The 14,527-nt window shown below is 57.5% G+C and overlaps 1 protein-coding gene across 2 annotated transcripts in view; it reads left to right on the top strand.

Annotated features, from left to right (window-relative positions):
* Positions 1 to 14,527, top strand: part of TMEM240 (transmembrane protein 240) — a 42,336-nt gene that overhangs the window by 17,388 nt on the left and 10,421 nt on the right. For both annotated transcript variants that reach the window (XM_014574371.3, XM_014574372.2), the window contains exon 3: positions 8,712 to 8,920. In XM_014574371.3, coding sequence (XP_014429857.1) covers positions 8,712 to 8,920 — 209 coding nt within the window. The remainder of the gene's footprint in view (positions 1 to 8,711; positions 8,921 to 14,527) is intronic.

The following is a 14,527-nucleotide window of genomic DNA, read 5'->3' as shown; positions in this document are numbered from 1 at the left end:
CAGGCACAGCCCGTGCCCAGAGCTGTATGGGATGCGGGGAAGGCGAAGCGCTTGCCTCAAAGCCCCAAACCGTTGCCTTTTAGTAGCCAGAGTCCCAGGTTAAGCTAACAGGGCTCAGCTTACTGGGCAGGTTCTGGGGCAGTTGACCTGCGATGCCTCTAGGATCGAGCCCCCTTCCCCAGCCACCCCTCGCCGAGCGATGCTCAGCTGCCCCAAGGCACCGTCCGTTCACACGGGCCAGCTGCCTCCTGCCCATTTCAACCCCCCGGCGAGTCTGGTCTGTGACGCCACGCGGCAGCCCACACGGGAAGCTGGCCAGCCACCAGCGGTGTCTCAGAACTGGGTGATTGCAGGAGCTGCTGTTGGAAAATTAGGCCACGCCGCAAGTCGGTGAACAAACCCAGGAGTCCTGGCTCCCAAACCTCTTTGCTAGGCCCTGGAGGCTGCTGCCCCCTTCCCTGAGATACCGGGCTGCCTGGCTCCAAATACTTATGCGTTCCCCCTCTCCCGGAAGGGGCCTGGAGGGAGCGTGAATCTGCCCCCAAGGGGCTTGGAGGGATGATCACGATTTGCAGCATCAGCAGGTGGGAGCCAGGCATTTGCCAACTGAACCATATCTTAGCGCTCCGAAAGGCTGAGCTATGCTGGGTGCTCCCAGGGGCAGCTGTGTGCCCCTCATCAGCTTAGCACGTGGTCTCTGCATCGCTGGACCTTTAGCACCGTTTTTTGACTGCAGTCAGCACCAGTCCCCACCATGGCCTGGGCAAGGTGTCTCTGCCCTACCCTACAGGGCACCCCCGCCTGTACGGACTGCGAACCCAGGGCACCTCCCGCTGTACGGCCTGGGAACACAGGGCACCTCCTGCTGTATGGCCTGGGAACACAGGGCACCTCCCGCTGTACGGCCTAGGAACACAGGACACCTCCCCCTGTACGGCCTGGGAACACAGAGCACCTCCCCCTGTACGGCCTAGGACACAGGGCACCTCCTGCTGTACAGCCTAGGAACACAGGGCACCTCCGCCTGTACGGCCTGGGAACACAGGGCACCTCCCGCTGTACAGCCTAGGAACACAGGGCACCCCCACCTGTATGACCTGGGAACACAGGGCACCTCCTGCTGTACGGCCTGGGAACACAGGGCACCTCCCCCTGTACGGCCTGGGAACACAGGACACCTTCCCCTGTACGGCCTGGGAACACAGGGCACCTCCACCTGTACGGCCTAGGAACACAGGACACCTCCCCCTGTACGGCCTGGGAACACAAGGCACCTCCTGCTGTACGGCCTGGGAACACAGGGCACCTCCCCCTGTACGGCCTGGGAACACAGGGCACCTCCACCTGTACGGCCTGGGAACACAGGGCACCCCCGCCTGTACGGCCTGGGAACAAAGGGCACCTCCACCTGTACGGCCTGGGAACACAGGGCACCTCCCCTTGTACGGCCTAGGAACACAGGACACCTCCCCCTGTACGGCCTGGGAACACAGGACACCTCCCGCTGTACGGCCTGGGAACACAGGGCACCTTCACCTGTATGGCCTGGGAACAAAGGGCACCTCCCCCTGTACAGCCTGGGAACACAGGGCACTTCCCGCTGTACAGCCTGGGAACACAGGGCACCTCTCCCTGCAGCACTCAATGGCCAATGGGATGCAAGGTCACTCCGTGGCCAGTTCACACCTCCAAAGCCATCGTAAAGTGCTCCCAGAGCAGGGCCCCTCCCCGGCAAGCTCAGCCTGCCTGCCCTCAGCCCTCAGAAGGCCCATCACGCTGGGCATGTCAGGGCATGGCCGGGACATTCCTTCCTCCCAGCGAGCCCCCAGTAGCACAACACCCCAGTGCTGCCCCATGGTTCTGTTTCTATTTGGGGCGGGGCCCCGATCAGCCCGGCACAGGGGTGGGAGAAGCCGCTGTGCCCGCCGCCCGCTGCGCGTCCAGAGGTGACTGACCCCACTTCCCAGGCACCCACCCCCATGGGACCAGCCTGTGGGCCCTAGGCCAGACTCAGCTCTGCAGGGGACGGTCTCCGTCCCCACCCCCGCTTCAGCCGCCTTGGACACATTCCATTATGGAGCTCCCTGTTTGTGCAGCAGGGCCCCTCCCTGGAGCTGGGTTCTATTAATAGCTCTCAGTGCTCACGTCTCCATGTCTCCCAAAGGAGGCCGCCAAAGTCTCTGACCACTGAGGCTGGAAGGGAAACTTCAGCAGGTTCCCCCTTCCCCCAAGGTTGTTTCCAGTTTGCAATAAGCCCCCCCCAGCCTGTGAACTAGCAACGAGCCCTCGCCCTTTGTGCTGGACAAAGGGGACGCGAAGGTATCTTTAGAACCCGCCTGGCAAGGATGCAGGCTGGAGCGCCCCACGGCCGCTGCGCAGCAGTAATCAATGTTATCACCGCGGCACACTGCCTCTGCTAAACCGCCAGGGTTAAAAAACCTGCCTGGCTGTGAGTGATCACAATTCAGATGCCAAGCGCTGGGATTCAAGGTGGCCTGCATTGCCCTGCAGCATGGCATTACGGGGGCGCCGTTGCTGGATGGCCTGTCTGTCCCATGAGAAGGCCAGGACCTCCCTGGCCCCCTAGCATTTCTGGCACATCAGAAGTCAGACGTTAACCCTGGGAAGATTTTCACCTCCATGGTGCAATTTTGTCCCTTTCAAGCCGCTTCTAAACTTTTCATTGGAGCATCGCTTAGCACAAAGTTTTCCTGATTCTGACTAGGACACCTAGGAGCGATCTACTGGCTAGTTTAGAGTCTGTGTATCTGTCTGTCTGTGTGTCCAGCCCTCTGTCTCTCTGGATGTCTGTTTGAGAACTCCTCCTAAACAGAAAGGGCTAGGCCCACCAAATTAGGTAGGCAGCTTCCTCTTATCATAACTTAAAGCAAGGGCAGGGGTCGGTTGTGGCAGGACAATGGGATGTGCCTGGAATGGGATTGTTTCACAGCCCACGAAAGGGAGGGGTGTGAGAGCAGGGACAGTTATACTCACAGATGACCACAGGGGGGCAGCAAGTGCCCCAGCCCAGGGAGCAGCCTCTGGCGGGCAGCATGGTCTCTATCACCCTGCCCTGCCCTGGGGAGCAGCTGTTGGCTGCCATGCACCCCCACTACCTCGGGCTGCTTCCGAGAGAGCAGCTGATGGGCAGCCTGAAAGCTCCCCACGCTCTGGGCTGGCCCCAGGGAGAAGTCTTTGGGCAGCCCCAGGCCAGCCCCGGCCCCAAGCAACGTTGGGTAAATCTTCTAGTCTACTGTATATTCGATAGAGTTTTTCTGTCCATCTGTCTGTCTGTTCTTACCTATCAGTAAGAGCTAGGACCGCTAAATTCGGCATACAGCTTCTTCTTCTCCTAACTTAAAGCAAGGGCAGGGGTTGGTTGGGCCAGGACAATGGGATGTGTCTGGAATGGGATTGCTTCTCCGAAAACCCTACAAGAAGAGACGGAATCACCAGGCAGGTGAAAGGGGCTGGCTGGGGACACCTCCCCACATTTGCTACTGCCCCAGCCCGGCGCCCTATGTGGGGGGGCTGAAGCTCCCCCCCCCTTCCCTGATTCATACAGGACCATTGCTGGCTGTTCCCCTTCATCAGGGAGCAAGAGGAAAGCAAAGTGCCCAGTTTGCTCCATTCCACACTCTGGCTGGGGAGCGCAGGGGGGCAGACGAACCTGGACATGCACCCCTCCCCCGGCTGTGCCTGCTGGAACTGCAGCGACCATGGAGAGGCACTTCTCACCAGGCCCCAAGCCGGTGCAGGGAGAGAGGTCTGGGTTGTCCTCTCTCCCTGAGGCAGCCTGCCTAGTGAACCCCCCTCCCCAGTCCCACCCCAGAGCAATGATTTCAATGACGCCTGGACGTTTTCATTTTATTACCCAAAAATCAAAACTGAATCGAGTTAAGGACTTGAGCAATGCCGGGTAAACCTTCAAGTTGCTGGCTGCTGTTAAGCAATTGCTGCATTCCAGCCCAGAGGTGGCTGCATTTCAGTGGTACATGGAGTCATTGCAGGGGGCCGGAAGGGGGTAACCTGTAAGGCACTTAGGATCTTTGCAGAGAATTATCCCACAGGGAATAGAACTGCTTGTGCCATTGCAAGCTGTGGTCGGAGGGGTCCCTGTGAACAGGGACAGTGACGGCTCCTCTGAGGTTGGGCTTTCAGAACCAATCTCATTCGTGGCCGACGCAGAGCGGACAGGAAGGTGCTCAGTGCTGCCCCCTGCAGGCGGAGCTCTGCCTCCTCCTTTGCCCAGCTTCCCGGGCAAAAGGGGTCATCTGGTTCCCCCCCAGGCTCAGGTTACAAGAGACCCTGGGCCCTTGTGAACGTGCTGGGCTGGGGCAGCCCAGAGCAGCCTCCCTTCAGTGAGAGTCACGCCCCAAATTCCCATCCCCATCCGAGCATGGGTGCAGTGCCCAGGGAAACCGAGGCGCGCGCACACACACAGGGTTAGAACAGTAACAGGACAAGTAGGAATCAGAGGCAACATAACAAAGGGCACAGAGCAAACTCCATCCCCGCTTTGGCACAGCTGTGTCCGTGCTGTCGCACATGCAGAGGAAGGCAGGCTCTGCCCCAGAAGTAGCTGCATGTTAGTGGGGCTCTGCGACTATGGGGCCCTCCTGCTTCTGGCTGAAGTCCGAAGACACCAGTGCCCACGGAGACGCCATCTGGTCCCTTCGGCATGCCCAGTGGTGCCAAGGCAAGGAAATAAGCACAGCGACCCAGAGGTAGAGCTGAGCTGTGTACGTTGGGCGGGTCTGTGCCCCATGAGCAAATCCAGCCCCTGCAACAGGTAGAGATCCCTGGGCCAAAGAGCCACGAGTCTTAGCTTTGCCCTAAGCGAGTGTGGCACCCCAGGGCTGGCAGCCTTGGGGGGAGGGGGTCCTTCTGCCCAGCAAGGGAGGTAGGCAGGGACACAGGGAGAAGCAAAGGAATAAGACGACTTGTAAGCTGGGCCTGCTGCCCGGAGGGCACAGTCACCTTGAGAGAGCCCTTCCCCCAGCTGCGTCCTGGCCCCCTTCTTGGCACCAGGAGTCCCTGAAAGGGGGTGGCAGCTTTGCTCAGCAGCAGGGGAGCCACCGGCTGGGCCATTGCCTCTCAGCCCTCTAGGGAGGCCGGGGGCGGGATGAGAAGGGTTCAGTAGCTGCCGACAGGCCTCTGGTCACCCTGCTCTTTAGTGCCTGGGTGCGGTTCGCTGAGGGCTGCTGGCAGGTTGGCGCCTGAGCCGCAGGTGGGCCCATTCAGGGATGGCGGAGCTGACGGCTGTTTTCAGACGGCTCCTCTGCGCCGCGGTTTGTTTGTGTAAATATTTGGACATTTCTCAGGCGTGATTATGCAGCAGCCTGAGACTCATGCATATTCAAAGGCCTCCGGTGACCGAATATTGGCTCGAGGTCGGGGTGATGGGCCCCGAGGGAGGGCAGCAGGCCCGATGCTGGCGGCGGGCGAGGAGCGGAGCGGGAGAGGGTGTCTGTGCCGCTGTCCTGCGCTCGGAGGCCAGGCTGGGCGGCTGCGCTGCAGTGACCAGGTTTCTGCAGTGGCGTGCTGCAGACAGCTGCGATGCCGGGGTTAATCAAGCACTCTTCCAGGGCTGGCCTTACCATGAGGCATACTGAGGCAGCCGCCTCAGGTGTCAGACAGGGTGTGGGGGGGGCACCACTAGGACCCAGAGTGTAAAAAATTGTGTCTGCTGCTGGTGCGTATGTAGGTAGCAGAGCAGGGCCACGAGAGGAGTAGACCAGGAAGAAGGCAGAATTGAGACCTTTCAAAGCTTTGGCCCAAGCGAGGGGATGTGGGGGCGTCATTTGAGCTCCCCGCCTCAGGTGCCAAAATGTTGTGGGCCAGCCCTGCACTCTTCCCAGCCACTGATCGGCTTGGCGGGGCAACGACAGCCCATGCCAGAGCAGCTCTCTTCCCCGGGGCAATTGAACAACATCATGACGGAACTTCAAGCTCCCTGGGCCCCCCGTCCCCATCTCTCTTGTTTTGCCACAGCCCGTTCCTGCCTGCCGGCTGCGTCTTCCCACCAGTCCCCTCTTCCTTGCCCTGCCCAGTTTCCTGGACATAACTCTCCTGAGCCTCTAGGCTCCTTAGTCTTTCAGCAAGTTCGCGTTCCAGCCCCTCTCGTGGTGCCAGGCTGTAGTATACGGGGATCCCACCGCACACACCAAGCAAAACATCCTGCGCTTCCTGCCTCTGCTGCTCCAGGTCAGGAATGGGGAAAGCCCCTCGTTACCACTGCAGAGGGGGTATGGGCAGGCGGAGCTTGGAAGGCACAATTCTGGAAGGCCCTGTTGCGTGGGGTTGGGGGGAAGGGGAGGATGTGGAGCTGAGGTCCATCTGGGGGCCTGGGGCCTGCGATAACTTCTGGCCCTTGCCCCAGGGAGGGGCACAGTTTTTCCTGACTCGCTGACTCTGCTACAGAAGTGTCCCTGCTGGCTCTGCTCTTGGCTGGAGTCTCTGCCAGTCCCCTTGGCCATGATGAGGAGCCTTTGGCTCAGCTGCGCGCTTGGCATGGGGTTTGGCATGGGGTGAGATGAGTGTGCTGGGTCTCAGGCCCGCTCCATGTCCCAGCAGGAGCCTCCCTGTGGGCAGTTTCTGCACCGATGGGCTCTTGGCACAAGGTGTCTTGAGCGGGCTGGGGGCTGAGGTGTAATGCACTGGGCAGTGTGTGGTGTGAGTGTCCCGGCGGGCTGGGGGCTGAGGTGTAATGCACTGGGCAGTGTGTGGTGTGAGTGTCCCGGCGGGCTGGGGACGCCTGGGTGCTACACTAGCTGTTCCCTCTCGTTCCACGCCCCACGCCTGGCCTTTGCCTCCTTTACGAGCGGGACTCCAGGCCCACCAGACAATGCAGTTCTGCCAGCCTGCCACCTACCCTGGGGCTGGGACAGTACCGGCTGGAGGGAGGCTCCATTGTTGGGCACCTGACCGGTTTAGCTGACTGGTCTCGGTGCCTCCACAGGACCCTGGCGCCAAGCATGTGAGCAAGGGGAGGGCACCAGGAAACAGCTGGCGCCTGGGGACGGTCTCAGCTGCAGCATCCTGCCCCACTGAACCCCCTTTGTTTTCACTCCACAGCTGTTCCTGGCCTCTGGTGCTGCCCCAGTCCCAGCAGGCTCCCTCCCCCATTGCACAGCCCGGTCGGGCTGGGAGACTGAATAGCATTTCCAAGCTGTAGCTGGACAGGGCTGGGGCAGGGTGCTCCGGGCTGGCCAAGTCTGTGCTTGGGGGCTTTCTCGATTCGGATTAGCGCTGGGTGTATCTGTGTCTGCTCCATTTTCAGTGTGGGGCTGGCCTGTCTTCTCTGGTGTCGTTTTACAGCCCTGTTGTACTGAACGCCCACTGGGCAGTGACATAGGGCAAACAGCTGAGAGTCGTAACACATTCATGGCCCTCTGTTCACATGGTGGACTAGAGCGGGTGTCTGGGGGCACCACTCAGCGACAGGGCTATGTACAGCCCAAGTATGCGGGTCCTCCAAACCAATGACCAAAAAGGGTTTGCCACTCTGGCCAGCAAGACGTCACGCAACCAATCCCTTTAGTCACTCCAGCTTCTCTTGTGCCATGACCAGCACCGCTCCTTACGCAGGCGAGAGGTTTTGAAAACAAATCCCACCAAATCCAGACCCGTTCTTCCCGTCTCAACGGACCAGCCGCAGCCCCAGGACAATTTATACCTCAGCTCTTACCCCAAAGAGCTCTCTGTGTCAATCCTTTAGAATCTTGTGAAAGAAAGAAAAGGCTGAGAGTGAAACTGTGAACGCAGTCACGTTCCATACCCCGATGCAAAGGCCTCGGTGCAGGCTTGCAGCAGAGGTGGAATAGACCCTTTCTTAGGATGGGTCATCCGTTCTTCCAGGCTCAGCTCATAGCAGAAATGCTCCTGAAGGGAGGAGCTGTCATAAAGCTCGCATTGTGATTGACGGCCAGACTCAAGGCAAAGCTGGAGAAAGCCCCAGGGCCTTCTTTCTACCCTTGCCTCTGGGGGGAATTCCACTGTCCTCCTTGTGTGAAAATATCTCCCAAAATGGAGTTTCTCACATGAGCCAGTCACCTGACCATGCAGGACTCAGTCCCCTTTAGGCTTAATGCGGGTCTTGAACATTCACAGCAAAGTTCCTCAGACGGGGCTTGGCCCCTGTTAAAGTCCATTGTCAGTCAAGTACGAGTCACGTGACTCGCAACCCTTTCACAGGCGGGGGCGAAGCCTGTGGCTCCCCTCCCCAGAGCAAACGTGCGAAGTACAAGTCCAGAGCCAAGACCCGTAACGTCGAATACAAAAATGCCCCTTTCATATGAGCTAGAAGCAGCAAATCGTCAGCGTTCAATAGACCCCTCGCTTGGCCCACTTCGTACAAGGTTTGGTGTGCACCTGTAATGGTGGTTGCATGGTCCCATCAGAGGCCAAGAGCGTCACCCGTGGACGCCCGCTTGGAGAAAGAAATGGTGCCCCCTGGAAGAAGCAGCCTGTACAGATGGGCTGGGAACTAAGCATGAATCAGCTGGTGGGGGAACTTGGGTTAACTGATGGGGGGCGGGGGTCACCTGACAATGGGAGCTGGACGTTATTAAAGAAAAAGTTTCTCAATCGTACTTTACGAGAGCAGCTGATGCTCTTACCTTGCCCCCTGCACCAGGGGCTGATGAATGGAGCATGTTTTCTCCTATCCTCTGCTGATGCTTCTCCCTTTTCTGTCCCCCCTGCAACAGGCATCATGTACATTACGTCATCCCATACGACGGGGATCAATCGGTGGTGGATTCCTCGGAGAATTACTTTGTGACCGACAATGTGACCAAGCAGGAGATTGATCTGATGCTGGGACTTTTGCTGGGCTTTTGTATAAGCTGGTTTCTGGTGTGGATGGATGGAGTTCTCCATTATGCAGTGCGAGCCTGGAGAACCAGTCGACGGTACGGTAAGTGAGCCCCAGAGTCCTTTGTCTCATCAAAGGATGTTTGCTTGGTTCTTGTCCAGGCTTTGGGGAGGGGGTCAGATTCTTTCCAGAGGGTTTGAGGTTTTGGCTAATTTATCATATGCGTGTTTGATTGAATTCTCGCTCTGTGTGCATAAAAATGAAATATACCGTAAATGTTGGCATGAGAATATGTGCTTCCATGAGGAGGATTTGCTGGAAAGTGATTGCTACTGGCATGTGATCACCAGGAACTAAGGGGTGTTTGCTGGATGTACTGAGATGTACACGGAAAGGCCTGTTGTTGGCACATGTAAATTTGTTGTGTGCAGAGTTGCTGTAGCCGGGTAGATTATAGAATGTTAGAGATTCAAAGTGGGGGAGGTTGTAACTTTTATTGGCCCAACTTCTGTGGGTGAGAGAGACTAGCTTTTGTGCTTACCTGGAGCTCTTCCTTTGTCACTCACCTAGAAGTTGGGCCAATAAAATAGATGACCATGTCCACCTTGGCTGGCTGAATTTGTGGCACTCTGGGAATTTTGATGGAAAGCTGAAGTTCGCATGAAGCTTGTGTAAATATTTATATGTGTGTACTTGCAGCGAGGCATCATTGTGTGGGCAAGAGGAAGTTAAATGGATCTGCATGGGCGGCGGGTAATGTAGTCAAGGGAAGGCATTGCCTTCCCAAAACTGCCTGGCCACCCGGGAAGGCTGGGGCTGCAGCAAAACAGCCCTGGCCTGCTGGATGGCCAGGAAGGATCGGGCTGGGCTCGGAGGGAGGGGGGGTAAGTGGAGCGTGGTCTCAGGGGCAAGTGTGTGGCTTTGGAAAGAAGGGATGAGGTTTGGGCTTGCCTTCCCCAGCGGGGCTTCACCCATCACCCGTGATGTATGAAATTCTCTGCCCCGCTCCTCCTCTCGTCTCAGAGAAAGAAGTCTTGAGGCTTCCCACGTTTGATCTCTGTTGTTGCCGGTGTGGTCCTTTGCGCTGGGCATTTTGGGGAATCTCCCTTTGGCAGTGGCCTCAGTTGGGAAGGGAGGGGTGGGTGGACGCCATGTTTAGCTGAGAGCAGGAGCAATCGGAACAAAGGCGGAAACATGCTGCATCAAACCTGTGGCCCATTTAGTTCAGCAGCCAGCCCCAGATGCGGAGAGGGAAGGCTCTAGACTCCCTTTCTCTCTCGCGCCCCTTAGTTTTCTCGCACAGGCTTTCCCTAGGGTTGTGATCGGAAAAAGAAATGGTGAAAATGGATTCAAATAACGCGGGACGACTTGCAGTCCTCTCGCCTAATCAGTGTCTCTGTCAATGACACACTCGAAATGCCAGTGGAGAATGTCTGGTAAATTACAATTTGCTTTTTTGTTTTTTAAAGAAAGCTCTATGAGCAAACCCATCAAAAATTCTAATTAGGGAAACTGACTGCCTCTTTCTAAAAACGTCCATCAAAAAGGGATTCATTTCTCATTAGCGTCCAGCCCCCCAGCAACCTGATGCAGCAGTTTCCGAATTGGGATGGCTCGTGAGACTCTTGTGTGATCTATGCCAAAGGGGAAGGCTCATTTGCAGAGGAGTCCTGCCAGAGTGTTAACGATGGGGGCTAACGATGGGGGCTAACGATGGGGGCTGCCCTCCCTCCGAGGGAGGTTAACTATCAGTTAATTGAAAAGTCGAGTAATCTCATGAATTCCTATTGGTTAGTCGACTGTTCTATAGTCCCCGGGGGTGGGGCCGGCAGCCAGTGCGCTCCAGCCCCACTCCTGGGGAGCCCCCTGCTGTATTAGAAGCAGCAGTGCAGGGTGCCAAGCGGGAGCTGGTCCACAAGGGGAGCCAGTTTAAAAACCAGCTCCCCTCACGGATGGGCTGCCTGCTGCCCTGTGCTGATAAAGAGGCAGCAGCATGGGGTGGCAGCAGCCCCCGTCTAGGATGGGTCTGAGCGCCCGAACCCGGTGCGAGCCAGAACTGAGCTGGGCTGCCTGCTCACCCGGCTCCTAATCCACTTTAAATGCAGAGCCGCAGCAGGGGTAGGGCCCGAACCCAGCGCAAGCCAGGACTGAGCCAGGCTGCTGGCCAGCTTGCTAAAAAGTTTACAAGGGTGTGTGTAAGGGTGCATGTAATCTACAGCATTGACGTATACGCTTTTGCTTATCAGTTAATTGGTTAATCAACTAAACTATTACATCCCTACTCCCTCCAGCCATACCACCTGAGGCCACCCGCTCGTCAGATTGTATGAGCTCAGCGGGGCTGGGCTAGATTAGCACTTGGAGGGGAGGAGAGCGAGAGAGAAGGCTGGAACATCACAGTCCTTGAGAGCGGACTTTGTGAGGGTGGAAGCTTTAACTAATCCCCCGGTGCACCGACAATTGTTAGTGACGGAAAGGGGAAAGGGGCCCGCCTGCTGGATGTAGCTAGCTTCTCTTTCCTTCCTTCCTTTCGCTGGCCTGTGTAACATGCCCTCTGTGCTTTAGAGGGGTTCAGTAGCCAGTGATTCGTAAGGACACTAAATTGCACTGTCTACTCCTCTAGGCCTCCCAGACCACGCATGTCAATGTTCTAGAGAAAATAGGACCCACCAGGTGCCTGGGAAGAAGAAATCCCTTCTCACCCTGCAGCGAGAGGCGGTGATGTGGAGTGGGGATGCCTTGGGAGCTATCCAATGGCCTCCAGCACTTTGGGCAACCCTGGGGAAGAGCTGCAGAGGGGGAAGCAGGGCCGGCCCACAACATTTTGACACCTGAGGAGGGGAGCTCAAATGACGCCCCCATTCCCCCTCGCTTGGGCCAACACTTTGAAAGGTCTCAATTCTGCCTTCTTCCTGGTCTACTCCTCTCGTGGCCCTGCTCTGCTACCTACATACGCACCAGCAGCAGACACAATTTTCTACACTCTGGGTCCTAGTGGTGCCCTCCCCCGACACACAGTCTGGCAGCTGTGGCGGCTGCCTCAGTTTGCCTCATGGTAGGACCAGCCCTGGGGGGAAGCTGCAATGTGTCCCTCGGCCGAGTGTGCAAAAGTGCGGCTGTGATGCTGGTAGGGAGGGCAGGTCTTGAATGCAAAGGTGGCCTGTAGAGGTGTGTGAGTGTTGCCATTCTCCCCGTGTGCCAGCATTTGTGCACACTCCCGTGCTCGGCTCTGCGCGTGCAGGGGTTGGTTCGGTTTCGTGCACAGGTGTGTTCTCGGGTGTCTGTGCAGCTGGGCGTGTGCACCTGTGCTTCGGTGTGCAGGTGGCTAGGCATTCCCACCTGCATGCACACACAAGTGTTTGTGTGGCTGGGAGTGAGCGTTGTGTGGCGGTGTGCGTTTGGGAGCAGGGGTGTGTATGGCCAGGCATACAGGGTGCAGGTGCCTTTCCATGGGAATGCACCTGTTGGGGTGGTGTGTGTTGGGATGGCTGTAGGCACACAGGGGCCTGGCTGCCCTGCTGAGCACAAGCCGAGGGACATCAGCTACTCTGGGAAGTGCTCAGGGGCAAGCCCCGAACAAACTGCACACGGCTCATCTCCAAGAACACCCCCCCTTTAGTCTGGGGTGTCCCCCTAGGAGCGTCTTGGCAGGGAGCCTCCTGTACGGGGCCAGGCGGCTGTCCCTGACATCTTGCAGAGCCCTAGTGGAGTCGAGCAAAGCTGCCACTAGCCCCACTGGCTTCCAGCAGGGGGCAGAATCTCCCCGGGGAGTTTACACTGGCGCAGCCTGATTGGCTGTGCAAAGCCCCCGAAGGGCTTAGACTAAAACCTGGGATGGATTCCCTGGGCCGGATCCATCACTGTGCAGGAGGCGGCTCGCACCTCCCCCATTCAGCAGCGCCAGGGGTTGGTGGGAACCCTGGGGGGACAGCTGCAACCCTGCTTCCATAGGGTGCTGCGTATGGGTTCCACACAGTCCCGCCAACTCCCTCTGGCCTGCCCAGACCCCATTAGCTCCGTCTCCTTTGGCCCACCCTGGAATCCCCGTCCCCAGAGAGCCTGCCGGCACGGCAAGGGAAAAAGTGAACTGGCACCCTGCACTCCTTTCTGCTAGTGCAGGGGGGCAAAGGGACAATGCTGAACGGGGCCCTGCAGGGGCAGCCCCCTCGCTGGGTACCTGGCAGGGCTGTGCCCGGAGCACGTCGTGCCCTGCGCTGGGCAATGCCAGGTTTGCCTCAGTTTGCCCTATCTTAGAACGGCCCCACTGACCCCGAGAATTCAGCAGGAAAATCGCCAGCCAGGTACCCACAATCATGGGCCTAAAACAAGCGCGTGGACCGGTTCCTTCGCCTTCTGGTTTCAGAGCCTTTAGGGGTCCTGTTTCTAAGCGAACCTGTGGCGAAACATTTCCCCTTTCAGCAGGTCCGGCTCTCAACATTTTGGCACCTGAGGCAGGGAGCTCAAATGACGTCCCCTTGTCCTCTCGCTTGGGCCAAAACATTGAAAGCTCTCGATTCTGCCTTCTTCCTGGTCTACTCCTCTCATGGAACTGCTGCTGGTGCATATGTATTGTCTCTGCAGACACAATTTTCGACACTCTGGGTCCTAGTGGCAACCCCCACAGTCTGGCACCTGAGGCGGCTGCCTCAGTTCACCTCATGGTAAGGCCGGACCCGCCTTTCAGACCAAAAGAAAGCGGCGGAGCTTGTCACCCAACTCCAGCTGCTGGGGCCTTCAGCAAATGACCCAAGTATCCTGAAACTCGACATGCCGGAGGCTGCATATGTCGGGTGAGCAGCGGTTTTAGTCCCTAGCTGCATTGTCCTACTGGGTGCTCGGTAGGATGGAGTGCCGTGAGGGGCAGGCTCCTGCCTTTTGGCTTTGCCTCCTGCGCTTGCCTTGCTCTCCTGGGAGGTTGCAGATGAAGCTGGGGCTTCGGAGAAGCACAGACTGTGGTTCACAGCTGGCCCCTTTATTGGGAACCCAGCATGAGGACTGACTCCATTTGGCATAATTAAGCAGCCTCATTGCTGAGAACGATGGGCTGTGGCCGGTCGGTCGGGGGTTCTGTCACCGACACGCTGGGTGAGTCCCATCAAGCTGAAATGGAAGTGAAATAAAGCAGCAGTAGCGGAGCAGGGCCGGAAATGAAATTAGCACTGGGCTTGTAGCTGCAAGGACGCGCTGAGGTGTTCCCAGTGCCCAGTGGCTGGGTGCAATACTTTTTGGCTTCACAGACTTTTGCCAACGAATCAGTCCCCTCAGGAGCCTCTTACGAGCTAAGGGTGCGGCTCCACTACGCAGCTTTTAGCCAGCAGGTTCTGTCGCCACAGTCCTGTCGCTGATAGTCAACATGTGTGAGCGCTGTCTGGCTACGTCTACACTACGAGTTTTCTGGCCAAAAATATGCTAATGAGGGACTAATTTGCAAGAGTCGCGATCTCATGTGCATATTTTCTGCCAATCCGTTTTTGCACTGGGGTTTTTGCACAAAAACAAGCAATGTGGATGTTCTCTTTTTGCGCAAAAACCCCTTTTCCCGCAAGATCGGCATACCACCTGTGTTGCTAAAAGCCACGTCGTGCAGACAAAGCCTAAGACTGACAGGTGTATCCCGCAGCCACACTTTTAACCGAAGTTCAGTGTTTCTATCCAGAGTCCCCAGCCTGCATGGTACCGTGGCAAACACACCCCTTAACATCCTCCGAA

Source organism: Pelodiscus sinensis, chromosome 23 (assembly GCF_049634645.1).
Source record: "Pelodiscus sinensis isolate JC-2024 chromosome 23, ASM4963464v1, whole genome shotgun sequence".
In the NCBI taxonomy this organism is placed as follows: Eukaryota; Metazoa; Chordata; order Testudines; family Trionychidae; genus Pelodiscus; species Pelodiscus sinensis.
The sequence above is the reverse complement of the archived record's forward strand: the minus strand, read 5'-3'. Positions and strand labels throughout refer to the sequence as shown.